General features: G+C 38.7%; 3 protein-coding genes across 4 annotated transcripts; 1 reads left to right on the forward strand and 2 right to left on the reverse strand.

Moving 5' to 3' along the window:
• Positions 1-333: 333 nt before the first annotated feature.
• LOC146459199 (VWFA and cache domain-containing protein 1-like) lies at positions 334-17,379 on the reverse strand. 2 transcript variants are annotated; one of them, XM_085089977.1, is made up of 15 exons: positions 17,185-17,379; positions 13,983-14,576; positions 12,989-13,130; positions 11,485-11,786; positions 10,466-10,604; positions 9,381-9,657; positions 8,461-8,663; positions 7,326-7,406; positions 5,482-5,797; positions 5,148-5,318; positions 4,052-4,383; positions 3,469-3,616; positions 2,939-3,186; positions 2,633-2,763; positions 334-1,750 (listed from the first exon to the last, which is right to left on the reverse strand). In XM_085089977.1, the coding sequence occupies exons 1-15, from the start codon at positions 17,353-17,355 to the stop codon at positions 1,037-1,039; spliced, it is 3,969 nt and encodes a 1,322-aa protein (XP_084946103.1). In that variant the 5' UTR covers positions 17,356-17,379; the 3' UTR covers positions 334-1,036. The 2 variants fall into 2 exon arrangements, with proteins under 2 accessions (XP_084946103.1, XP_084946102.1); XM_085089976.1 differs by lacking the exon at positions 17,185-17,379 and adding an exon at positions 16,082-16,301.
• A 5,366-nt stretch (positions 17,380-22,745) lies between these two features.
• Positions 22,746-23,819, reverse strand: LOC146459200 (BTB/POZ domain-containing protein 6-like). Its single transcript, XM_085089737.1, has one exon. It carries the CDS (start codon positions 23,817-23,819, stop codon positions 22,746-22,748), a length of 1,074 nt encoding a protein of 357 aa, XP_084945863.1.
• A 189-nt stretch (positions 23,820-24,008) lies between these two features.
• On the forward strand, positions 24,009-25,286 carry LOC146459201 (BTB/POZ domain-containing protein 6-like). The gene has a single exon (XM_085089738.1). The coding sequence runs from the start codon at positions 24,009-24,011 to the stop codon at positions 25,284-25,286; it is 1,278 nt and encodes a 425-aa protein (XP_084945864.1).
• Positions 25,287-26,067: the final 781 nt, after the last annotated feature.

The following is a 26,067-nucleotide window of genomic DNA, read 5'->3' on the forward strand; positions in this document are numbered from 1 at the left end:
CTGTATTCCGATATCGTACAAGGGACGTCAAAACGCGGTAAGAACGTCAGTCACGCTACTCACCTGCGGCTCGTAGCGTACTTCTTTGTTCTCACCGCTTGTTAACGTCACCTGTGCGTCATCAGGGTACAGCCAAAGCAGGGCAAAATGGAATATATTTGTTAAAGAAGAAATATTTGACGATTTCCTTAAAATTAGGGGCACCATGCAGCTCTTAGAGCGACCCACGGTATTTGCTAAAAAACAATAACGGACCAATGAACAAACAACAACTGACAATGGACCCTAGCCCACACACTGTACACAGGTCAAACGAAAGAGGTTCTAAAGAACTTCGTGACATGTTAAAAACGTGTATTTCTCAGCTTAAACAACGTATTGAAGAATAAATGAATTAATTAACTGTCTCCTAAAATGGTGCCAGCGGTCTCAAAAACCAAAGAGATCGATATGATACATGTACAAGACAGTTTAAACTAACGGACTAAATACACACTGTGTACTGTGCCTTACTTATCGTTACGTTCTGACAAGTACAAAAGTCTAAACTGCAAAAACTAGTTTTCATCGGCCGCATTTTCTGTTCCGAACAAGCAGTTTTTCATATGCGAAATTAACTCAAGTAAGCTAGCTTTAAACTTCAAGGACAGGGTAAATGTTTATGTAAAACACCGGAGCTGAAGCTTGTTATCATAACTTTTGTTGTAAAACACTTCTGTTTTACAGTGGATGCCAAGGCCTCCCTCTGCTTAAATCATTGATATCTCCAACATCAATCAGTTAACTCTCACAAAAATTTCCAGAAACTTTCCTAAAAGATAAATGAATAAGTACTGAAATTTTGTGGGTGCCAGTTACAAGTCTCGCTTTTTGACAAAATAATAAAGCAACTACAATGATGAGGAGTTCTATGGGTTGGCATTCTTGACGACTGAACACTTATCCATGGACACTTGTTAGCAAGTTCTCTCTAAAGAGAGCAGGAGTTTGTTCTGAGCTTGGACGATTATTTGTGTTCATCATTCGGTGGGGGATATCATCGGATACACTGGATGTAACCATCCTCATCCGTGTCATCGTTCTCTCCATTGTCACCATTGGGTCCCTCTCCTGCTTCAGAAATGGGCGATGTCGGAAAGTTGCTGTAGATGGCCGTTTGTTGACTAGAAATACCATCAGGTGGAGAAGGGTTTCCTTCTGATGGTCTTCTTGCTTTAGGAAGGAGTCGGGGTGGGTTGTGGGAAATATCTCTTCCTAAACCATCCGATTGTGATGATGGGTGGAATGGGGGATCCGGAGTGTCGGAAGGCCTCCTTTTTTGGGGAAGTGTTGGCATTGCATTGACATCTGTTAGACTTCTCATCCGAGGAGTAAAGTGGGCGGTAGGCCTTCTTGTATTTGGGACAGGTGGCGGTGGGTTGCTGCTCGACCGATTAGGCCTCCCTGGATAAGCAGGTGGTGCGTCATTCAATGCAGGGTCAATGGTCTCAGTTTTGTGGACTTCATTATCATAATAATTTAGCATTTCGTTGAAAGGTGGCTGCCACTGATTCTGGACATTTGGACGTGTCTCAGATGGTTTCATTGCGTCTATTTCCTCATACACAAAAGCTGGATTGTGAATTGACCTCACCAATACGTCTGGTACTGTTGGTGACAAGGATGGATTGGAGGCTTCTCGTTTTGTGGAATCATTTCTCTCTCTATTCTCCGGCGGATTTCCTGAGTTGCGGTAGTATTTCATAACACCCTACACAAACAAAAAAATATTGATTTCATTAACATCTATGACTGAGCTAAGATACGTAAGGTAAGACTTTATTTATAGAGGGTAACATTTGACAGAATTTAAACTGATAACCTAATAAATAAGAGTTTTTCAATTGGTTCTGTGATATTCTGTATTCTGCCATTTCGACCGCTAGTATAGACTGGCCATGAGCTTGGTCTCGACTTACTGTGTTCCCAATCGCCTAAAGATAGACAGTAAACTTCTTACCTAAAAGGGCGAAAATTTTCCCTTGTGTCTCGCTCACAGTTTTTGGGGAACACGTTGAGTAAGGGGGGTAAAAAGTTACTTTATACTGTGCTTTATGTCCTTTGCAAGCGAGTGTTTGGTAAGATGCACTAACATAGCAAATTTATTATAGGCTTGAATATGGACAGTTCTCTAAATAATAATCAGATGCCACTCTCAGGAATATGAAGAGGCCACCTGGATTTTATATATTGCGAAAATTCATCTAAAAATAATATACATGTTTAATGAATTATTTCTATTTTGTGCTGTTAATTTTCTGTTCCTTTTGAGCGTGGAAACAACCATCAATGCTACCCACCTCGAATAGCCATTGCTAATTGTGGGTATCTAATATTGTAATAAGTCTTCTCTTGTGATAAATTGTTGTTGTTGTTGTTGTTGTTTGTTATTAATTAAATGACTTTTTATCTCAGTTTGCGAAACAATTGATTTTAGCTATATATTTCAAACAAAGATTTACGAATAAAGTATGAAAATGAGGATGAGAACGAGATCTGGTTCTGACTCGAAAACGTTATGACAACGATTCCTTCCCTGGTGTTTATATTTTAAAATTGATTTCTATAGTACAAATAACAGCAAACTACTTACTAAGAATACCAAGATGATCACCAGCAAAAGAAGTACGCATCCAATAGCGATTCCAACTTTCGCCCCAGTTGAGAAACCTGCAGTCTTACTAGTTGGATAGCTTGTACTGCTGCTGCATCCCGCTCCGTCAGCTGCAGAAATTCAATTTTATTGACACAAAATAAAGCTGATCTAAATAAATAAGGATTGTGTTTGAAAAGAGTAAAGTTGCTCTACGAACCTAAGTGAAAAAATAAACTATGTAGAATTTTAGTATGGTTACAAAACAAGCATATGCGTTTACCAAGGATTGACTAATAACCTTACCATCAGATTGCTTAGTAGTAGATTCTTTCCCTCTAAAGCAACGATCGGCACTTGCGCAATAGGCTTTATCAAGAGGGATGCTATCCTTGTTCTTTTCACACCAATAACAGCTAGCAATACCGTCACACAACTGCAAACTGTTTTTTTCGTCACAGCGGGGATCTAAGCATTTCTTTAAGCAGGCCTTTTTAATAGCTGTGGAATCATCTGGTTGCACTGTAGGGACGCTTGGTGGGCAAATAGGAAGGCTATACGAACGAAAGCAATAGGTCTAAACTTGATATATAGTTACTGGTTGACAGCATAGTAAACAAAAAAAGCTGGACAAGGGTTCTTAAGTTTTACAAATGTAAAACATCTGCCTAAAACTGGAATCAGGCCCAGACCAGCAACAAGTAGACAAGATATCCGTAATCGTATAAACTTAACAAACTTGTAAGCAAAAAAGAGAATGTTCCATTCCGACTCAGTCTCAGCACAAAAATTGGACATTCTTACAAAATTGATGTATTTAATGACTGCTCGCTAACCTGCTGTTTGGGTACTGAAAGCGACAGTGTTGGAATTCCATAGATGAAGTGCAAGGACATTCACAAACTGGTTCTAAGAAGGAACACTCATTATCTGAAGCACAGGTACAGGAAGCCGAGGAACAGAAAGATTGTCGCACAGCAACACCTGCGGGAACATCATCATCATCATCATCATCATCATCATCATTATCATAACTGTCATCATCATCATTATCATCATCATCATCATCATCATCATCATCATCATTATCATAACTGTCATCATCATCATTATCATCATCATCAGTATCACTGTCATCGTCATCATCATCATCATGATCAGTATCACTGTCGTCATCATCATCATCATCATTGTCATTATCATCATCATCATCAGAATCACTGTGAGCATCATCATGATGATGATGATCATCATCATCATCATCATCATCATCATTATCATCCTCGTCATTACCACCATCCTTAAGGTTATCACCATTAATGCCTCGTCATGCGGAAATTAGTAGGTAGATTATAAATAACCATACAACTAAATGCATTGCTATACTATTCTTCATGTAAAAACTAAACTTGTACTGACCTAAGAACACGTTTGTTCCAGTAATTCGTCCCAGCTCATATTTGCACGTACGTCTCAGCTCGTCAACTCCACTCATTGTCGAATTCACTTCATAAAAGTTTTGTTTCTTTATCTCTTCTAGATTCCGACATTCCTTCTTAATTAAGAAACCCTTATTTATAAGGTCCTCTGCTATGGTTTTTTCTTTCTGCGTAATGTGCACGTGCTCCAGGTCTGAAGCGGTAGCTGAGGACCGCATGAAGTCCTCGTGCATTATTAAGAAGCCAGCGTGATCCATCACAAAGCATGCGTTCTCGTTCTCGTTGCACTTCGGATAAACGTTCGTGAGTAACCTAAAAATTGTAAATGAAAGTTTAAACCTATTTAAGTTTCATGGAACATGCTTCCAACAAGCTTTCAACAATGATGAATGCCTTGTTCAAACGCCCCCAACATTTGGTTCAACACTTCGGGCCTTTACGCTTCCGCTCATTTCAAGATGGAGGTACAAAATAATAAAGAAAATTGGTTAGATGCTAGAAGTAGTGACTACATTGAGAGATTGATCTCTGCTCTTCTCCTTCCTTTCTCGAACCCCCATCCTTCCATCACTCATCTCTATTAAGGGATGTTCACAGAGATGGCTACTTTGACTTAATATTTTATTAAATAAAAAAATTCTAATTCTGGCATCAACCCATATTTTTTTATGGTTTTTATACCTTCATTTCCATACCACCCCCGTTCCCCCCCAAGTTTCCATAATTACAGTCTCCCCATTAATTGCCCACTGGCCAAATGGGGAATCAATTACTTAGGATCGCTCCTATCATAATCATAATCATAAAAGCCACAAAGGTTTCCAGAAGATCTACTGCTGCTAATTTTTCAATTAAAAGACGCCCTTTATGCCATATTTACAAAATTTATTTGATTTGGTGAGGACATAAATACGAGAGAATTTTATCCACAATGAGATATCAGGTTTTGCAAACTCTTAGTTGACTATAGCCTCAATAACAACTACTTATACTTTATGCAAAAACTAAGTGGTAAACTAGGTGACACAGACAAGTGCCAGGCAAAAAGGTTTCAAAACCTAGTTATGCATACGTACCTATAAAAATATCTCAAGGGAAAGTCAGCTCCCATAACTCCAAGAACGTTGTCACTTGATTCGTCACGATACAATGTGCGGGCAATGGTTATTACTTCTCCAGCTCCACCGAGATCCAAATATGGAGTTGTAAGGGTTATCAAGCCGGAGAAGCTTAATGCGGTATAATACCTGAAAAAAAAAAGGTTTAACTTGTTGTAACTAAATTTTTTTACAGGATCAAACGTTCATTTTCCAGGCCTCCAAATATACCTCTTACTCAGCAGTCATAGGTACATTTTCCTAATTGTTAGGCCTTATTCCATGCGGTTTATCAAACACACCATGCACCTACCATGGTCTTGTCCTCGGGTCAAAACTTTTAGGTATCACAGTGCCAGGAGTTTTCCGAAAAACTCCATTTGCAGTCCCAATATATCTCCACACCAGATATTGCGTGAGTTCAGTTTTGTCACGCAGCCATAGCTGATCAACTTTCCACGTAGCGATGACGGTGTCACGGATGCCCGGCCTTAGTTTGTCATATTCACTTTCTGGTGCCTTCATCATGTATTTATCCAGGAGCTGCACCTCAACTTTGGTCTCACTCTGACCAATGTATTCGAAGGGTTTCTCGAATGCCCATGGAGCAAATTTCACCACTGTTGTGTCTTTATGAAAGAAAAAAGAATATTGCGTTCAGTAATGAAACGGAGCTAAGTGCCCCTGGCTAGGGTGGGGAGTGAAGAATCGGTAGTTAAGAGAAAGGTCGCTTGTGCACTTCTCGGGGACGCTCGCATGGTTCTTATTGTTCAACGTTTTTACCTGGAAGGATGTCATAAGTAGATGGAGTATGATCGTCTGAGTGAGCATAGTCTTCACAGGGACTGTTGCTGGTGTCAACAGAAGTCACCATTCAATGATCCCTCTCAGAACTGTATTCATTCGGACGACCACACTTTACCCATTTAGGGCTGATATATCCACTCTCAACATAGTGTCAATGTCTAGTTTCCAAACATTTCCAATGATGATGAGGAAGAGGAGAAGGAGCAGGAGCAGGAGGAGGAGGGTGGTTGTGATAGTAAGGTGGCCATAGTTGTGGTTATAGTGATTGGATTTGGTAATGGTAGTGTATAGCAATGATAATGAAACAGATAAACATAAAATGATAACAGATATTTATGGTGGAAGTCAACAATCTCCTTAAAGCGCCATCCATGGAGGTCCTCAAAATGAAATGGAAAAGACAATAGAAGCGTGGTAAAGCAGTGTTAAAGGCTATCTAAAAGGCAAAAGTTCAGATAATAAATAGAAACTATTAAGATAAGTATAGTGGCTTGGGGAACCCTGCTTTACGGACACCTACTTGTTACAGAAAGTTGTGTTTGTCCAATAAAAGCTGATATTATAGTTTCTCTCGGGCCCGCTAAATACGCCCACCGCTTAATATGGTCAATGGACAGTTTTCTGTAACCCAAGTGATACGCTTTAGTGCAAAGTTAACCTTGGTTTACGGACACTAGCTATCTGCGCATTGTACAATTTTTTTGTCTAATGTTCGGTCGATCCGTCGGCTGAAACACAAACTGAAAATGTAAGTGCAAAGCAAAGTCACACACTATTTTGAGAGCGACTCTCTCTAAAATGTTCATATTCAATTTTTATCGTGAAATAGACTTCGCTGACAATTTTTCGAACATTATCTCTTGGCAATCGGGAGGAATCTTACTTCGTCAAAATTTTTGCTGATTCGAATTCTTCAGACCCCGGGGTGTGCTTGGAACCCCCGTGGCGAGATAGTGAATTTTGCATGAATTGCAGCTATTACTTCTGGAGAATACAGATCATTCAAAATCTCCAAATTCGTTTGTTACAAACGATGACTCTTCACGTTCATAATATGATAAGTCATAAGCTGTAATTGCTGTATTAAAACTAAGGGCACAAAGTTTATCTACTTGGAACTTACTATCCTTTTAAAGAGAAAGAAGGCACCAACCTCTAACAAGTAGAGTCCGATGGCATAGGTGACGTTGTTGAAGAACAAGATTGATTCCAACAAGCAGATGAATGTGAGTCCAGCATCCAATATAGTACGATGCTTATAATCTTTGTGGTTTGCATCAGGAACAGAAACTCACTTCATTTAATTATTGTTGAAATGTTTAAATATTATATAAGTGGATTCAAACTTACCGTTAGAAACAACTTTACCAAAATGTAAGCAAGGGCTTGTGGACGGATCCAAATCTATCCGGTGATATTTGAATGAATAATCTATTGATAGGCAAGAGTAAAGCATTTAATATCATTTTTAGCAGATTATGTGTCGATTTTGCAACAGCGAGACATTGGAAACATTTTCTATCCACACTGAGACCTACTAAGGTAATCAACGAATGCTAGGTGCGTATTCTCTTATTTCAGCCCCGAGACAGGGTTAAACACTCGAAGGTGAACTTGCCATGCATTAATAAACTACAATTATCATTTCAAACACAGTTTGAATGAATTCTGGGGTCAGTAGCTTTAAACAGTACATAACAATGTACGCTATTATTTTTCTCCAAATTAGACCTTAATTATTCTTGCTTACTCCCAATTTTCGTTAGATTCTAACAGCACTTTCTAAGATCTAGCTTTCTTGAATAGTAATTAACCGCGTAAAAATACCTCTACATACGGGAGGGGCTATCCTCAAGAAATCAGGGCCCAGTTGTTCAAAGCCCGATTAAACTAATCCTGGGTTAAAGGGAACTTTGATTACAGCTTAATTACTAACTATCAAGCATTTTTTCCAAAATAATTTTACCCTTCAGTTTAGACTTGGACTTTTCTTTACCCTCAGCTAAAGATCAGGTTTTAAAAACATTTTTTAAAATTTATTTACCCACTAAGCACCAAAGAGCTCTAGGAACTTGTTCAAAGGTGTCCGTGCTTTCCAGGTCGAATTGGAATTTGTAAATGTTGGTTCTTGTGGAGGGAGGAAAACCAGAGAACCCGAAAAAAACCCTAGGAGCAAGGACGAGAACCAATAACAAACTCAACCCACATATGACTGCGAATCCTTGAATCAAACCTGGGCCACATTGGCGGGAGGCGAGTGCTCTCACCACTGCGCCGTCCCTTCTCCCCCAAGATACAAACCTCGGTTAACTTTAAATCGGGGATTAGTGTTAATCAGCTTTTGAACAAGTGGGCCCTGAGATTCTCGAAACAACACGAGATGCTTAAAACGTATGCGCAGTAACAAAGGAAGGAACCCTCCCTAAAATCTAATAAGCATGAAAGACGTAGCCATTTACGAATAAGGGTATAAAATGTTTGTTACCTTTAGGGACTTGTAAGGTGTGCAAAACTTCTCTCTCATAAGAAACAGGTATAACGACACCAATGGAGAATTCAGTTGTTCCCACAGGAGACCAGAAATAAGTTGATTTCAACTGCTTCACAGTGACTCCCTCACTCATTTCTCCGCCGCGGGGTAAAAACCTTGTAGCTACGAAGGTTTTTGATCCTCTACCAAGCGTTTTGCTTTTGAAAGAAAATTTTTTGGAAAGTTAGGCTTTTATAGGTGAAGGCTTTTGAAAACCAAAGAGAACTTTTGGTGACAAGGGGCCAAGGGGCTCATGACAGCAGACCGTGCTTCGTGAAATAAGGTACCTTCGGCAACGAAAGATCTGAATGAGTATTATACCTTGCCTTCGGAAACGAATGATCTGAATGAGTATTACACTTTTAGGAAAGCTTTAGCTTGCTGTTAATGGCGTGTAGAGTTATTCTATTGGATATTTCACTGATACTGTATCTCTATATTGCTTTCCTCAGATATGAAGATTCGTATTATGTATAAAAACAATTTGTCATGATTGTAACGTCGTAGTTAGCAATAACCTTTATTTACCCTCGGCAGTGTTTGTAGCACAAGTGCTAGTGGGGCCGAGCATTAAACTCTACAAAGAAACAATTTCAATTGAAAATAACATGGTTAAAATCCCAACTGGCAGTAGGCAGACCAGCTGGCTATTATCAATTTCAAGTCCGGCGCTCTAACCTCGCTGCCACCCACATGTTAATTTGATTATAATTAACAACCAAGAGATAATAAACTGCTATAAATTATTATTACTGTCACACTTTATCAAGCGACGATAAACCTTATAACCGATTATCTTCCCTAATCATCACCATAGCAACTTATACAAGAGATTTGACTGCAATTTACAATCGTTTTAGCAAGTGAATGCTTACTTCGTCATGGACTCAAACACCTCCTTGAACTCAGAATCGGGTTCCAGGGTCCTTATGTCCATAAAAATAGGGTCCGCGTACGCGTGAGCTGGGGTTGGTAGGAGTGGGTGTATTAAGGTCCTTCCCGATCCACTTATCATGAAAGCGTAGGTTGTTTGACCTTGATTGAAGAACTTTATGTCAGACAGAAGATCATCAATGTTGATATCAGTGCCTGCTACGCCAATGAATTTGTTTTTGCTGTCATAACATGGAAGAGTGATTGACATGAGAAGCCCTGAAAGAACGAAAAACAAAAACGTTATACCTTACTTTACTGAACAAAGACATGACTTTAGTAAACACTTGGTCAGTGGGCACATACAAAAAGGTCCTTCTACGACTAGGGTTAAAAGTCACGCGCGTTTTCCCCAAATAGGGAAGCTTTGCTCACCCCGTAGCTCAACCGGTTATACGGTAAATTTAAGGTGGACGGCGGCTCCCGCGATTACACTACACCATCATTATTTTTCATTTAGGTTAATATCAATGATTTTCTGCCTTCGACAATTAAATGGTTCCCTTTGACAGTCAGTTATATCTTGACTTCGTTGACCAATCAGGTTAACAACCAATTGCAAAGACATTTATACCATCTACTGACGTTCCATAATTCACTTAACTCTGAATTTCAGTTCATCTCAGGCTGTTGAAACGTCAGTCAATGTCAACTCAAACAGTCCTTCTCAGGACTACAATCACCCGGATAATCATAATTTACGAGCTTATGAAAGTGTTGCATAACGAAATCAGTATCACATAGAGAAATTTTCAATTGAGTCTCGAAAGTAATTCGCGTTTGCTTTGGCTCTGTGATTGGTTAACGAAATTCGCGCCACATCCACAATCACTGAGAAGCAAAACTCAAACCAATCGCGGCAGGCTCCCACTCGTTTTCCCCGTGTTTTGCATCGGTAACATGGTTTTTACTACGAGTTCCGATTGGATCATTTACCTTGTTTGTGTTTGCTGTGATTGGCCAGACTTATTTCTTTGATTTCTGTTTTATTACAGTCAATTGAAAACCACTTTAACTTCATACATACCTGTTCCAAATGCATCAACGTACGGAACCGAGACCACTGCTCGATCAAGACGCACGGATGGTAGAAAGTTGTAGTACGTTGCCATTTTACTTCTCAGCGTTTTTAAGTCCCCTATAGCTACGTGCGTATATTTTCCTGACTAAAGAAAAGCAAAAAAAAATATTATGATGAAATGCAAACGACCGAGTCATGTCACCAAGGATCGATTCCCGGACTTGGCGTCCGTATGTGGGTTGATGTTTTCTCCCGGGCACTCATGTTTTCCCCTCGTTAAAAAGAAAAAAAAGAAAAAAAACAAACAACGTTTCCAAATCGATCTAGAGAGTAACCCTAATTAGTGCTCTGCATTTAATTCATTGAGAGTTAAAAAAAATATTTATTCAGTTGTTTTTCCTTTTTGAGCGCATACGAGATGTTTCCTTGCATGACCTACTGCTGCGATGCAAAGCCCCAGATTATTAGATCGCAGATTTAAAGAAAATAATAATTCATTACATTACATTACATTACACTACATTACATTACATTACATTACATTACATTACATTACATTACATTACATTACATTACTGTCACCTAGAAGCGCATTATCCTACGACCCGGCAGTTCTCCCCGTGTTCTTTCAATACAAGATAAACTCACAAAATCCCCGTATGAGGGCCATTAGTTGACGTTCCCTTATTTCTGTCCTTCTGTTGCCAGCGGATTCGGAGAAGGCCGTCCGTTTTAATTTAGATATAATGCGATTGTCGCATTATTATACCTAAATTTTGACCCTAATCTATAAACGTTCAAAGCAAATAACGTGCAATAATGCACTTATTGACTTGACTTATTGACTTGATTATCCCTGGATCAGTTGCACTGACTAGGAACTCGAGCCTAATATTCTCTTGTAGCACCCGCTCTCTCTCAGCAAATAACTACATAATTATATTCCATTCTCCCTACAATTGTTCTGGGTGACGACAGATCGAATGGGGGGCTTTGTAGATAAGTGAATACACAATATACTTTACCGTAATATCCCCAAGACTTTTATCCGGTGGAAAGCCATATTTTGTTGTGTTCTGAATGGCAATGTCTATGAGGATTTCCATGTCAACTGTGCCTATTCCATAGGTAAATATTATGACCGAGTTGTTGAGTTCTAAATTACAGTCTCTTATGGTCTTGAAGATCAATGACACGTTTCTGTCCGATGGCTCGCCATCTGTCAGAAATAAAATCACCCTTTTCTTGTTTTTGTTAGGTTCTTCTGAAGCTGAGGCTTTAAGCAGTGCACATGCCTTTTCAAAACCCTTTTGATAGATGGAGTTACCTGACAAGAATAAACGGAACGGAACGCACATGTTAAAGGCGTGTTTATAGTAAACGAAACCTGTAAAATAAAATAAATGTGATAGTATATGCAACATCACATACACAAACAGCGAAATATTAGGGGTTTTGTAAGTTTTTGGCGCTAAAACAACCACACATACACTCACACACTTTATTAAAACCTTCAGTTACAAGCTGGTTATATACCTACCCGCAAATAGCTGAAGCTAGTCGAGGCGGGTAGGTATGTCTATACTAAACTAAATAAAAATAAATTTGGTTTTTACGTAAAGACATGATATAAAATTTGTTGGCGGTTGCTGACCTGGTGTTGTAGGAATGTATATCTGAGACATGTTTAAATAAATTTTGAATATGAACAGGTGCTAGTTTGTTTTGGATATCATACATTAAACAGAAAACAGATTCGATATAGAGAAAATGAACAGGTAGGATGTTAGGGTTAACGAAGTAAGGAATAGCGTGTTCACTTTTTGTAGACTGAAAAGTTCATCAAACGTAGAGCTCGTTTTTGTAGGAGAAGAAGCTTTTCTAGGTTAGACTGAGAAGCTTGACCCCACGAACTAATTCCATACATGAGGTAGGGGGAAATAAGCGATTGATATAACTTGACAAGAATAGAGAAGGGTACAAAATGTCTCAATTTAGCTATCATGCCAATGGCCTTGCTAATTTTTAGAGCAATTAAATCTATATGAACTTTCCAGTTAAGATTCTTGTCAACTGGAGTAAACCAAGAATTTTCACATGATCTTTACATTCTAATGTTAACTGTTATATACCTTCATTTGTTATATACCTAGACTTTCACTCAACAAAAAGAGTACTGTTATTGATTGATTGATTGATTGATTGATTGATTGATTGATTCTTGGTCACGTGCCCCGTGAATCAAATACAAATGTATCCCGATCGCGATACAATTCCGCAGTTGTTGCCCTCTCAGTTGTTTGTTTGTTTGTTTGTTTTGCTGTGATCGTTCAAGGGAAAGTCTAAATATATAACAAAACACTTAATGTATGGTCCCTCGGGAAACTAATTAGCTTTGTTTTCCCGAGAGCCCTGATGTTTCCCGAGACGATTTATTTATTATAATTATGATCCGACTTGGGCTTCTCCGATAATAAGCAAGGAAAACCCCGCTGCTTTTATATAAGAAGAAACTGTTTAAGGCCTTACCAAGTCCAGTCAACCCATCGACATATTTCTCCAGGATTTTTTTGTTCTTAGGAACTGCTAAAGCAAGCCGCTCGCCATAGCACGGACTCACTCCAATACCGCCATTAGTTGAGGCTTTGTCATTGAATGACACAACACCAATCTAAGGAAAAATGAGAAAAAAATGTAGTTAAGGGAGTCTTTAGGGAAGGTGATCTAACAAAGAAATAAAAAAAGGAACATGCAGTTAAGCAGCAAAGCACTCGAGAGAGTGACTTCAGCTAAACAGTAAATTAACCTAGTGTTCATCTTAATTTAATATTGATTTTAAATCACCTTAAAATCATATATATTTTTTAACATTACATTGAATAATTTCTTTAAAGTCACGGTAGTTGTCAACTTTTAGTCATTTTTAAATGTTTTTAACACTGTAAATAAAATATAACTAGGATTCTGAATTATTACTGTTCTAATTATAAGGTGTTATAATTTTTCCAATTGTAGTGGTCTGCTTATAACTTTGACTAGCTTTTAAGCCATGCAGTTTTAGTTTGAAATCAATAGGCCATTTTACAGTTGTGAGCTTAGTGACTTGGCCTTGGATTGGAAGCGAGGCTGCAGGTGACCTTGTTTTGATACAAACCTCACTGCTTTTCAAATGTAGATCATGCTGTTCTTATGCTAACTAGTTTTCATTTATAGTTATATTTGATTGATTGATTGATTGATTGATTGATTGATTGACTGACTGATTGATTGATTGATTGATTGATTGATTGATTGATTGATTGATTGATTGATTGATTGATTGATTGATTGATTGATTGATAACTCAGTTGGTTACGATTGCTTGGTTACCATTGCACAACAAACGTGCACATGGCGACATTTTAAAAACCAAACAATAAATGCTACGTGTTCAAATCAAACTCCCAAACCAGATTTTTCATACATTAGCAGCACAACTATCACATGCAGTCCTTTTAGCTTCAACACGGAGATTAACACCCACCTGGTCTATTGGGTTCATGGTGTGCAACACCGTTTTTGCGGATTCTACGGCGAGCTTCCTTTTTTCGGCTATCATGGACGCGCTTGTGTCGATTACTAGTACCACATCCTTAGCTTCTGGTGTGGCTGTTTCTAAGTAAAACGGTCTGATGCGAGGATCGTATTTAGAGCAGTCTTCTCCACTGTCCTCAAACACTGGGAAATTTGTCATGACACCTTCCTCGGAACCAAAGTACTGCCACGTGATAAAAGGATACGTGTTAACCATGTCTTTCATTTCCTTCAAAATCGCCTCACCATCTAGGTAGGTAGGATTGGGCGAAGCACTTCCAGATTTCATCAAGCAGATATTGTTCAGGTCGACTTTGGATGGATATCTTTTATCATATACTAGGGTGGATTGATCGATTTTGCAGCATTCTTTTACCGTTGTTTGCTTGGAGGGGCTGACATATGAGGCCTCAACAGCCTTTTTTAGACGTTCGGCCACTTTAAATCGTGGTTCCAACTTGTCTTTTAGCTTGTCAGCAAGTTCAGGGGTAATTGTGTTTCCTTTAAGCTCTTGCTTGTCGTACTTAAGATGATTAAAATATGCCTGAAAGTTAAACAAAGAAACACAAAACCAGGTAACTGAGTCAATATCTACCTTCAGGGGCATCCCTTACACTGAGTTCCTCTCCGTGAAATATCTCACTGAGCCATATCAGTAGACAGTCTTCAATACAGTTTTGCATAACGGAATATCCAAAAAGAGGATACAGTCAACTGACTCGCCTTGCGGACACCTCGCTATTACAGACACCCCGATAATACGGACTGCAGCTTTATCCCCGGCAAAAATAAATTCCAGACGTTTCACTGAAAAAAATTCCCGCTATTACGGACTCTCGCTATTAAGGACACTAACTCGCGGTCCCGAGGGTGTCCGCAATGAAGAGAGTTAACTATAATCACCAGCATAGTTAATTGAGGGTCTGGTTTGAAAACTTGTTATGAAAACAATGGTGCTACAATTGATGTTGGAAGCGCTGCGACCGTGCACAATCCTCTGTTTTTAATGTTCACACTACACATGCAACACTTGGTCAGTTGATCCAACAACTTTCAAAATGTATTGTGGTTTGTGCACGGTCAAGGCCAAAAATGCTAACAAAAACATATACAGTCGGACCTCTGTTACGCGGCCACCTATTAAACGGCCACCCTCCATTAAGCGGCCACTTTCCAAAGTCCCGAATTATTATTTTGTCAGTAAAGTGCTGTATTCGATACCTCTATTCAACGGCCAACCTCTATTAAGCGGCCAGTTTTCAAAGTCCCCAGGGTGGCCGCTTAATAGAGGTCCGACTGTATATTAAAACAAAGAAGTTTGTCAGGCTTCATAACCCGTGATTGCCTTTGTTAACAAAGTTCAGTGCCAGTTTCCAAGTTTCGTTGAATTGATTGCAAAATAAGGAATCGGTTTTGATCATTTTGTAGCTATTATGAACTTGTATCTTAAGGGGGATTACGGTTGAATTTTGTTTTAACTTATATTTAATTATCAGCTATAAAGCACAAGATTGCGGAGATGAATCAAGGAGCAGAACGTTGCCGGGTCAATGAGACGGTGGGAAATTAAGTAATCCTATCTTACAGTAAGCATGTATATGTATACATTTTCCTTTCATTTCCTGAGCTTGACCAAATTTTTCAAATCATGAATGGAATTTTACGAACGTGTAATGTATATGTATAATATATGATGCAGGACTTCATTAAACCAGGCTATGCTGAACTGGATACTCCCTGTACAAATTTTTTGGTAAATTAATACACATAATGATATAAAGTCGGCCTGAAAGACAGTCTAAGTTATTGATCGGTTCGCGCAAAGTTGCAAAGCTCGAAACATGATACGAAACTTGTTTACTTGGTTACTCGAGCAAATAAGGCTAGGCAGCTACCTTTGCAAATGGATCAGTAACTGTTCATCTTCTTCAAGACAAGACAGAGTGGATAAATTTTTCAAGGGAGAATAAAGGCGTGTATTAAGCACATTTCAGGAGCTTTGCAATTGACAGGCTATGGACTAGCGAAGAAAACTAGTGGGTATCTTACTTGAAGTTCGTCCACTCCGAGGGCATCATCGGCAAAGGTCCGTAGCTCTCGCATAATTAGATTTGGATCCAAAAGATTTGCATCAACTTGAGACGAAAAGATAACGCAAACTTTAAGTAAAAACACGGCAAAAGCTGTGTTTGAACGTTCTGTGCGAGTGAAAGAAGACATATTCGCGGACTTCCTTGTACTCAGGTTTCAGAGTGTGTCTGACGTCACGCATAAGTAAGTCAATGGAATTGAAATGCACAATTCAAGCTCAACATTAACATTTGCAAAGTAGGAATACAAACAGTGACAGAACAAAAGTTCTTCACGGTCTAGTAATCTTTCATTTTTGTTTTCGATGAGTTTTGATCATAATTCTTGTATAAGTTACCATTGGGTAACCGCTGGAAACTAAAATTCAAATCTCTACACAGCAAATTGGGTTTCACCTTCCTGTGTGATTTTAGCTCTAGTAACCGGAACAGAACAAAACATTACCGTCATGTGAGAACTAATTTGTTTGTCCGCAAGCAAAGGCGGCTTAACTTATAAAACACTTAACTCTCTTTACAACGTTTACAATATGCTGTATCAATTGAAGATTAACACTTCTAAAGGAAGTGTGAAAGAAAGGCTTTCACACATTACCGTGATTTACATCTATCAGTTGAGTTCAGTGCAGTTTGAGACATTCCAAAATATTGTTCAAATCCTATGATAGCTTTCAATTTTCTCCCGTGATCACGAAGTTTTGTGAATTCATTTAGATTTGTATTTCTGTACCGACCTTGCATGTAGTTTCGCTTAGCTCCATTGAAACCAAGATCGTTTTGTTCAAAATCATATCATCAATCGAACTCGACAATCACATGAAAAATAATGGACCCACAACTTGAGGTTTTCGCTGGTGTTGCTAATTTTTGTCTACTGAAACACGGTGGAGACTAAATAAGAATCTCTGGGCTGTATCAAAATTTTTTGCCAAGAACACAAAACCTGTTTCATATTCGTTAACAAGGCAGGGTGGATAGAATTTTCAAGGGAACCTGAAGGTGTACATTACAGAAGATTTGACAGGCTATCCGGACTACCGAGAAAAAGCTGTGTTTTCGTACCTGAATTTCGTCCACTCCGAGGGCATCATTGGCAAAGGTCCGTAGCTCTCGCATGATTAAACTTGGATCTAAAAGATCTGCATCAACTTGAGACGCGAAGATAGCGCAAACTGTAAGTACAAACACGGCAAAAGCTGTGTTTGAACGTTCCGTGCGAGTGAAAGAAGACATATTTCGCGAACTTCCTTCTACTCCGGTTTTGGAATGTGTTGACGTCACGCATACACAAATCAGTGGAATTGAATACACAATTCAAACTCAACATTAACATTTGCAAAGTAGAAATACATACAGTGCTGAGAGAAATTTCTGTTTTCGATAAGTTTTGATAAAATTTGTTTATGGAACTCGGCTAAATCTGATTGACTAAACCACTGACTCAGCAATGATTGTATGATAAAATTTGCGAACTTTACATAGAGTCTGCAAATCTTGTGCTTCTGGTCCTCAATAACTGAGGTCTGCCTTGAGCTTTTAACAGAAACAGGAAGTCAAAACTACGGTTCAAAGCTCTTCAAAGGAAATTGCGTCAGTTTAACATCCTGTGTAATTTTTTAACGTCCGGAATTGAACAATACATTACTGTCATCTGGGAACTAATTTGTTTTCTGCAAAGAAAGCAATGCTAAACTTATATAATGCTTGACTTTCCTTACAACATTTACAATATTTTGTAGCAATTAAAGATTATAACACTGCTAAAGGAAGTGTGAACAGCTTTCACATGTTACCGTAATATCCACTCTTGTGAGTGCAGTGCAGCTTGCGGCATTAAAATGAGTATAGGGCTATGATGGCCTTAACCTTTTCATTCCCATGATCTGAATGTTAATTCCCCTGACTGACTGCCTGCCATACATTTCTTTTAAAGTCAGTTCAAAGAATTTGGTGTTACATCATTGAACTATATCAGCAGCCAGTTAATGATTTTCTTTATTCTCATCACCAGTCTAATTTACAATGTATTCATAAGGTAAGGAGACATTACAACTTGATCACACCAAGGAGCGAAAGGGTTAATTTCTCCTGTGGTACACAATCACGAAGTTTTGTGAATTCGATCCTCGAGAACACTAATTTGAAACAACCACCATTAGATTTTGAGTTTGTACTACCTTGTTTGCATGCAGTTTCGCTTACGCCATATCGGCAGGTTTGTTCAAAATCATGATCATCCGGATCGTGCGGATCGAACTCGACAATCACATCAAAAATGGAGAACCAGGAGGACTCACAACTTGATTTTTTCGCCGTTGTTGCTACTTTGTATCTATTTAGAGATTCTCGAAACTTTTGGGAAACACATCTCTGTACTGTATCAAAATTTATTGCCAACAATAATCTTAGGACAAACGGCACGAACTCAGTCTGACGTTGACTCTCGGGGTATCATGGCCGATTACACAGAAGAGACGGAAAAAGCTAGATGCAAAGTCAATGAAATTGACATCAAACAGTTTCCTCTGATTTATCACTTAGGTGATACTCGTCCGCTATGGCCGTGAGCCATAAAACAAATATTGGCAACCGAAGTTTGATGCTGTTAAACTGAGTGAATCTATGGATACTACTGTTCAGTGATAATAATAGAAATGACAGGCCTGCACGGCTCACTGCGTTATGTGGTGTACATTTTTATGAACGCTGCCTTTATATTTTTGCCCTAACGAGCATGTCCTTAAGAGATTGTCCTCTCTTGTAGGATATCATTGGCGGATTTTTGAGTATGTTTCTCTGCAAAGGCTGATTTTGTATGAACTTTCAGTTTTGCATCAATATATTTGTAAGGTTACGCACCGATGGGTGGTACGTTGTAACAAAAGGCAAGATTTGTTTACGAGTTTTTTTCTTTTGCTGTAGAGCCGACTGTCTTCCGGCGAAGTTGACTTCTGATAACGTTGTCTGTATCATCTTGTGGGGGTATCCGCGCGCTATGAGGCGCGATTTAAATTTGGAGATACTTTTTTCGAACGTTGTTTCAGAAGAATTTGTTCTCAGTAGTCTGAGTGCTTCGCCTTTAATAAAACCTCTTTTAACACCCAAGGGATGGCTCGAGGTAAAATGTGTATACTGAAAGGTTTCAGTAGGCTTGTAATGTGTACGGATGTCAAGGATCGATTCATTTCTGAAACGCTCTCCTTTAAAAATTATTGTGTCGAGAAAGCTAGTCTCGTTCTCTGAAATTTCGGCCGTAAATTTAATAGTAGGATGGAATTTGTTAGCTTGTTCAATGAACAGGTTAATTTCCTTTTCGTCACATCCCACAGTGAGAAAATGTCATCAATAAAACGTTTCCATTCTATTGGTTTTGTTTTGCTTTGACTTATCATTTTTGTTTCAATGTCGGCCATAAAGATGTTTGCAAGTGCAACGACCATTTTTTGTACCCATTGCAGTTCCATGGGTCTGAAGGTAATTTTTTCCAACAAATTGGAATGAATTTTCCTGAAGGATAAGTTTAAGCATTTCTTTGAGGTAGTGTGACGGTATAGGAGGTTTATTGTTGTGGAATGTCTCGTATGCTGTGCATACTGTTGTAATTCCCTCCTCCTGTGGTATATTTGTATACAAGCTTGTTACATCCATTGATACTAAGATAGTATCTTGAGAGACCTTTGTCTTTTCTATGAAGTTTACGAAATCCGTTGTATCTTTTAGATACGATTTCTGTTTTTGTGCGATGGGCTGAAGTAATTTGTCCACAAAAGATGATAATCTTTCTGTGGGGCCTTCACAGCCCGAAATTATCGGTCTTCCGACCGGATTTGGTTTAGTAAGGGTGTAAAATATACACTGTAAACAAAACACTTATACACTGTACCAGCAAATAAAACATGTGCAGTGGAAAGCCGCCTTACGACCACCACTTTAATTATCATTTACGACCACTTTTTCGTGCCCACTGAGAATGAAATGAAATTCCAGTTATTTCCTTAGTTTTACAACCTCGTTAATCCGATCACACCGTTGTTACGACCACATTTTCACAGCCCGAAGGTGGTCGTATTAACGGGTTTCCACTGTAATAGAATTGAAAATATGTTCATCTGAACACAAGACGGTCTACCGAGATTAATTTGTCAAGAGATCTTTTGGTCTGTGATGCAAAGGTAATTAAGTATTACGGAAGATCTGGCAAAACTGTGGATAGCAAAGGGAAATTTGTGTATCTTACTTGAAGCTCGTCCAATCCAAGGGCATCATTGGCAAAGCTCCGTAGCTCTCGTTCAAATCGATTTGGATCCAAAAGACCTCCGTGAACTTGACGGGACGTAAAGACAGCACAAAATATAACTACAAACACAGGAAAAGCTGCGTTCAAAGAACCCGTGTTACTGAAAGAAGACATCTCTCCTGACTTTCTCGCTCGCTGTGTCCGAAAGTACCTACGTATCAGTATCTGATGCGCAGTTAAGCGAGACCTTAGCAACTCAGTAAAATTACTCTGAATGAAAATGAAAACAACTGGTGCAATTACTGTATCTTTTTGCAATGCAAAGTAGGATCGTGGCGAAACAAAAATTCCTCGTGGTCTGTTAATTAATGCATCGCGCAGTCTTTCGTTTCCGTTTTCGATAAGTTTTGGTACAATTTCCGGACTGAGGAAACTAACTGCTCATGATCAGTGGCTGTATCATGCACCAGGACTCAGTTGTACGACAAATTAATTGCGAATTTTGAACGGACTGGACGAATACTTATTTAATTTCATTTTATTATTATTGGAGTACAGAGTCATAATCATTAAGTGTGCAATATTTTAAAACTCAATATAAATACCTAATAATGCCAACAGAAACAGCACAGCTGCCTTGGCTACACTTTCTTTAGTATGTATAGTGGTGATTCGAACTTCTGAGTCAGTCAGTGGATGAAATCTCAAAGTGTGACCATTCAAATGAAAGCTACTGAGCAGTTCTTCGCTGTCGTGCTGTTGTACAAGGTGGTTCTAACCTTTGAGTGTGTGGATGAAAATCCTAAAGTGTGACCACTGAGTCAAATGAAAGCTACTGAGCAGTACTTTCCTGTGGTGCTGTTTATTATGATGTACAAGGTGGTTCTAACTTTGGAGTCTGTGGATAAAATCCTAAAGTGTGACCATTCAAATGAAAGCTACCAAGCAGTACTTTCCTGTGGTGCTGTTTGTTATGCTGTACAAGGTGGTTCTAACTATTGATCTGTGAATAATATCAATATCCTAAAGTGTGACCATTCAAACAATTCAAATCAGTATAGCTTTCAAGTATTAAATTCATGTGTACAGTCTGTGGATAATAGAAACCCTTTAAAAGAAAGCCAATAATGCCATGCACAGTACTTCCATGTGGTTTGGTTTATCATGCACTCATTCTAGGTACGAAATTTACATACCTTTTTTGGCTATTATTAAATCATTAAAAATCGCTTCCCTTCGATACCTCACCATCAATCTTGTATATAGAGCCATCAGAGGCTCTTTGGGCAGTGGTTAGTCATCAGGGGGAGACTCTGAGGTACTGGAATTTTTTGACCCCAGGATTTCTGTGGTAAAACAATGCAAGTGAAAGACTGAGCTTTTACGAGTCAGCCAATCAAAAGATTTAATTTTTTTGGATTTCCCCAATCTCAGACCCAGAGTCCTCAGGCTCTTTGGCCAGTGGTTAGTTGCCAGGAGAGACTCTGCCAGGGACATCGAATTTTATTACCGCAGGATTTCTGCGGAAACCGTTACGCAACAGCTAATCAAAAAATTTGAATTTTTTCAATGTCCCCAGAGTCTCTCCTGGCGCCCACCCACTGACCAAAAAGCCTGAGGACTCTGGGTACGAGATTGGGATTTTTCCAGAGTCTCCCCTAGTGACCAACTGCTGGCCAAAGAGCCTGCAGACTCTCGGTACGAGAATACTTCACTACAAACCTGAACTATAACAATGGTACATAATTTTGACAATTGGTAATAGAAAAAGTTTGATTAATCTCAAAGTATTAAATTTAACAAATTTAAAGTTAAAGACAACAATTTTGCACATTTTGACCCCTTTTTCTTGAAAACAGATCCTTTTGTGGATGCCTGGTTCTCTAAAGTTTCTTCAAAGGGTACTGGGGCTGACTCCTATCCCAGTCCTCCCTGTATATGATCTGGTATGTGTGCATCTCGGTTTATCGTGCTTCTCTCATTAATATTAAAATTTAATAATGATGACTGAGGACGACACAGATACTGGAGGCCCATGTGTAAAAAATGACGCAGACTCACTAAGTGGTCATTAGGCTCATCACAAATGCTACCATAACTCATTAATCCAGAGTAAATAAAATCACAGGGAATTCTTTAGTTTTCTTGCATGGACTGAATGTAAACCTCACACCTGAACATTTAACACATTCCAATGCATTTTCCCCACGCCAACAACATGAACCAGATATACAAGCAGTAAGCTGATACTCTGTATCTTTGGTTAGGGCTATTGGCTCATCGAACAAGACATCAATGCCATAGAAACAGGTTGATCTGTACTGTAATTCTACTGAAGCAAATACACCGGTTTTCTTTGCATGTAAACTAGTTGTTTTTAAATCCCTCAGCTCCAACGTAACTGAGTGTTTTTCGCTCTCACAACCAAAAAGTCTGACACCTTGCACTGCAGGTTAATGGTCTTATCTACACTTATTTTCATTTCATGTGTAAAATTCTCATCAGTTCCATCAAGGTGACCACGCCACCCAAATTTTACAACTGATTCAAATCTTTCACAAAGTTTGTTTCTGCCAATCCGCTTGGTGGTCAGAAAACTCTTTGGTGATGGTGAAGCCAAATAAAGATATCTTGTAACCTCAATCACCTCATGAGGTTTAAGTATATTGCTGTCTAGAACAGCACTTGCAAACTCGTTTTCTTCCATGACCGGAAAACGAATGCTTGTCACAATTTTTTCACCAATTATCCTTCTTTTGATGTTGCCATCCTTTTCCAGGTTTTGCTTTGCACACTGATGCGATGCCCACCAGTCCACCGCTTTGAACAGCTCAACCTCTTTGACTGCCAGAGAGTCTCTCTCGACTAATCTTTCAAGTAATGATCGATCAATTGTCAGAAACCCATCAGACTGGGTAGCCAGCTCGGTTTCCTCATCAACAACTTCCCAGCAACGGTCTATGAGTTCTCCATCTTGTTGAGAACACCTCAGTGCGTGTGTAAGAACATGAAAGACGTTTAATCCATCCACGTTTTCGCGCAGATATTTAAAACACTTTTTGACAAGGGAGGGCATGATGTACTTTTCTGCTAAGTACAAAACTTGCAACACATTACCTCTATTCAAGAAAACTTCATCACTGTACATGAAGCGAAATAGTTCCCGCAAGCTTTCGTACTCACAGTCAGGCAAAATAATGGTGTCCGATTTCTCTGCCAGTGGACCATTGAACATTCTGTAAAACACAGGGCTACTGATCGACAGCACAAACTTGTGAGCCGGTATCTCTACGGTCGCTCGGGACCGTTTGCTTTTCGACCGGTCACACTCGCTTTCAGAAGCTGGCATACCGGCAATAAACCTAACGTCACTTAAAAGACTGTTACTGAACATGTATTTGGTCCTTTCTCTGACTGTCGATCTTGCTGCTTGCCAGTTTTCTCCGTCAATTGACATCATTTTATCAACTTTTCTTGAAACGCAGAAGTTGCTTGTGCTTGCTATTTTGAACAGCGGTATATACCATGGATACATTTTTTGTTTATATAACATTGGGGAACTCACCGAATTTGGCTACGATTTGGGATACCATTCGAATCGTTTGAAGCCTTCTAATCCACAGAAAAACTGGAGAGAATGATGGCAAACATGGGAGAAAGGATCAAAGCGATGTTTAATAACAAATTACTAAGTGATGTGCAATTAATTGTAAGTACTCAATGTGAGACAGGAGGTGTAATAGCAATCCCTGCTCATAAGTTATTGCTTGCAGTTAGCAGTCCTGTGTTCTTTGATATGTTTTATGGCCAGGAACCAGAAACTGTCGACGATATTGAGCTCGACTGCGGGTACGAGAGCTTACTAGAGGTGTTGCGTTACATCTACAGTGATGAGGTAATTTTAACAGGAAATAATGTTGTGGAGGTGATGCGTCTGGCCGAAAATCTCAAGTTGCCTTCGCTTGCTGAGAGGTGTATTCAATATCTTGGAAAGAAATTAACTGATAGAAATGTCACTGGCATTCTTAAACAGGCGCAAAACTATCAAATGGAGAATGTTGTGACCGCCTGTTGGGATGTTATTGACAAACATACAGAGCAAGTCGTGAGATCAGAGGAATTTGCGACAGTTGATGGCGCGTTACTTGAAGCACTAGTCTGCAGAGAGTCTTTAACTATAAAGGAAGTGCAATTGTTTGAAGCTGTAAATGACTGGGCGAACAAGCAATGCGAACTTCAAGGTCTAGTTCAAGATGGAAATCTAAAGAGAAGGCTTCTTGGAGAAAGGATTGTGAAGAAAATTCGTTTTCCAAGTATGACCAAAGAAGAATTTGTCAATGTGGTCCTTGACGAGGACATCTTAACACCAAAAGAGTGCTTTGATCTCATAAAACATTTCTCTTCTGTCTTGCCTTCTCAACTGACATTTGAAACGGAAAAGAGGGTTGGATCGTGCAGAGAGAGGTTATGCAGATTTGGCTCTGTGGTTGATTATGGTTGGTGCTATGGTCCTGGTAGGCATGATTCCATCATTCTTAGGGTGGACAAAACCATTTTACTCCGTGGTATTTGCTTATGTGGGAATCAAAGTAAAAAATATTCACTGAACCTCAATGTTACAGATTTAAGTTCTTCTTTAGCTGTTGGCAAGCTACAGAAGTGTTTTACTTCATATAAGTTGCCTTACAAGTCATGTGATTACTGGGGCTTTGAGGCTCAATTTGATCTTCCTGTTGTTATAGAGAAAGGCAAAAAATACTCTGTTGATGCAATCATATCAGGATTTTTTTCATGGCGTGGTATTGATGGCGTGAATTCAATTGAATGTTCCAATGTTCTTTTTAACTTTGAAAAAAGTGACCAGAGTAACAATGGCACTTCTGTGATAAAGGGGCAATTTCCTGAATTTTTGTTCTCCATCTGGTAAAACCTTGTTTCATACAAAATCTAAGAGACCACTCAAGTTGGAAAACAATAAACCAGCTTGTGTTTCAATGTGGTCATTGTAAGCAAACACTTTAAAGTGGACTCATACAATCTTTGTTAAAAAGTGGCGTAGGTTTTTACATAATTTACATAATTAAATTTGCATTATTTAATTAGCGAATTGTTATCTTTTTTCTTTGTAAAGCTATGCACTTTCTTTCTTAGATTTGGTATTGTAAGTATTGTAAATATTGTTAGTATTGTATTGATGTAAGTACATATGTAAGTATTATATTAAGTATCGTAAGTATTGTAAACATTGTTAGTTTTGTAAGTATAGTAAACGTTGTTCTCAAACTCATTAATAATTCATCAAGTCAAAACAAAGGAAATCACTACCGTGGAGGAGGTTTGAAAATGTGATCTTTATTATCATAAAATTTTGTGAACTTTTGCTTCGAATTTCTCCAAGAATTATCAATAGTTTGAAAAGCTATATCAAACACTCAAAAGAGTGTTTCCTCCGATTTCCAAACACCTCGAAGTTGGTTGAAAAAACTCGGCTGCGCCTCGTTTTTCCAACTTACTTCTTGGTGTTTGGAAATCGGAGGAAACACTCTTCCTCGTGTTTGATCTATTACTTAACATTGTAAATGCAGTGATTGTTAGTATTGCATTATTGTAAATAGTGTAAGTAGTGTTTAGTATCGTAAACATTGTATTCTGCGGTATATAAAGGTAATAAAAATTTGCTTTGTAAGAAACTTTGTTATATATTTAAT

The sequence above is a fragment of the Pavona decussata genome, unplaced genomic scaffold, assembly GCF_977016875.1.
Source record: "Pavona decussata unplaced genomic scaffold, jaPavDecu1.1 SCAFFOLD_223, whole genome shotgun sequence".
In the NCBI taxonomy this organism is placed as follows: domain Eukaryota; kingdom Metazoa; phylum Cnidaria; class Anthozoa; order Scleractinia; family Agariciidae; genus Pavona; species Pavona decussata.

Excerpts from the sequence above, each read along its gene's own strand:
- LOC146459199 (XM_085089977.1), bottom strand. The coding sequence starts at position 17,355 with ATGTCTTCTTTCACTCGCACGGAACGTTCAAACACAGCTTTTGCCGTG. Across the intron at positions 13,131-13,982 it reads CCATGAACCCAATAGACCAG|ATTGGTGTTGTGTCATTCAA; the intron begins GTGGGTGTTAAT and ends ATTTTTCCTTAG. Across the intron at positions 11,787-12,988 it reads CGATGGGTTGACTGGACTTG|GTAACTCCATCTATCAAAAG; the intron begins GTAAGGCCTTAA and ends TATTCTTGTCAG.
- LOC146459200 (XM_085089737.1), bottom strand. The coding sequence starts at position 23,819 with ATGATGTCAATTGACGGAGAAAACTGGCAAGCAGCAAGATCGACAGTC.
- LOC146459201 (XM_085089738.1), top strand. The coding sequence starts at position 24,009 with ATGGGAGAAAGGATCAAAGCGATGTTTAATAACAAATTACTAAGTGAT.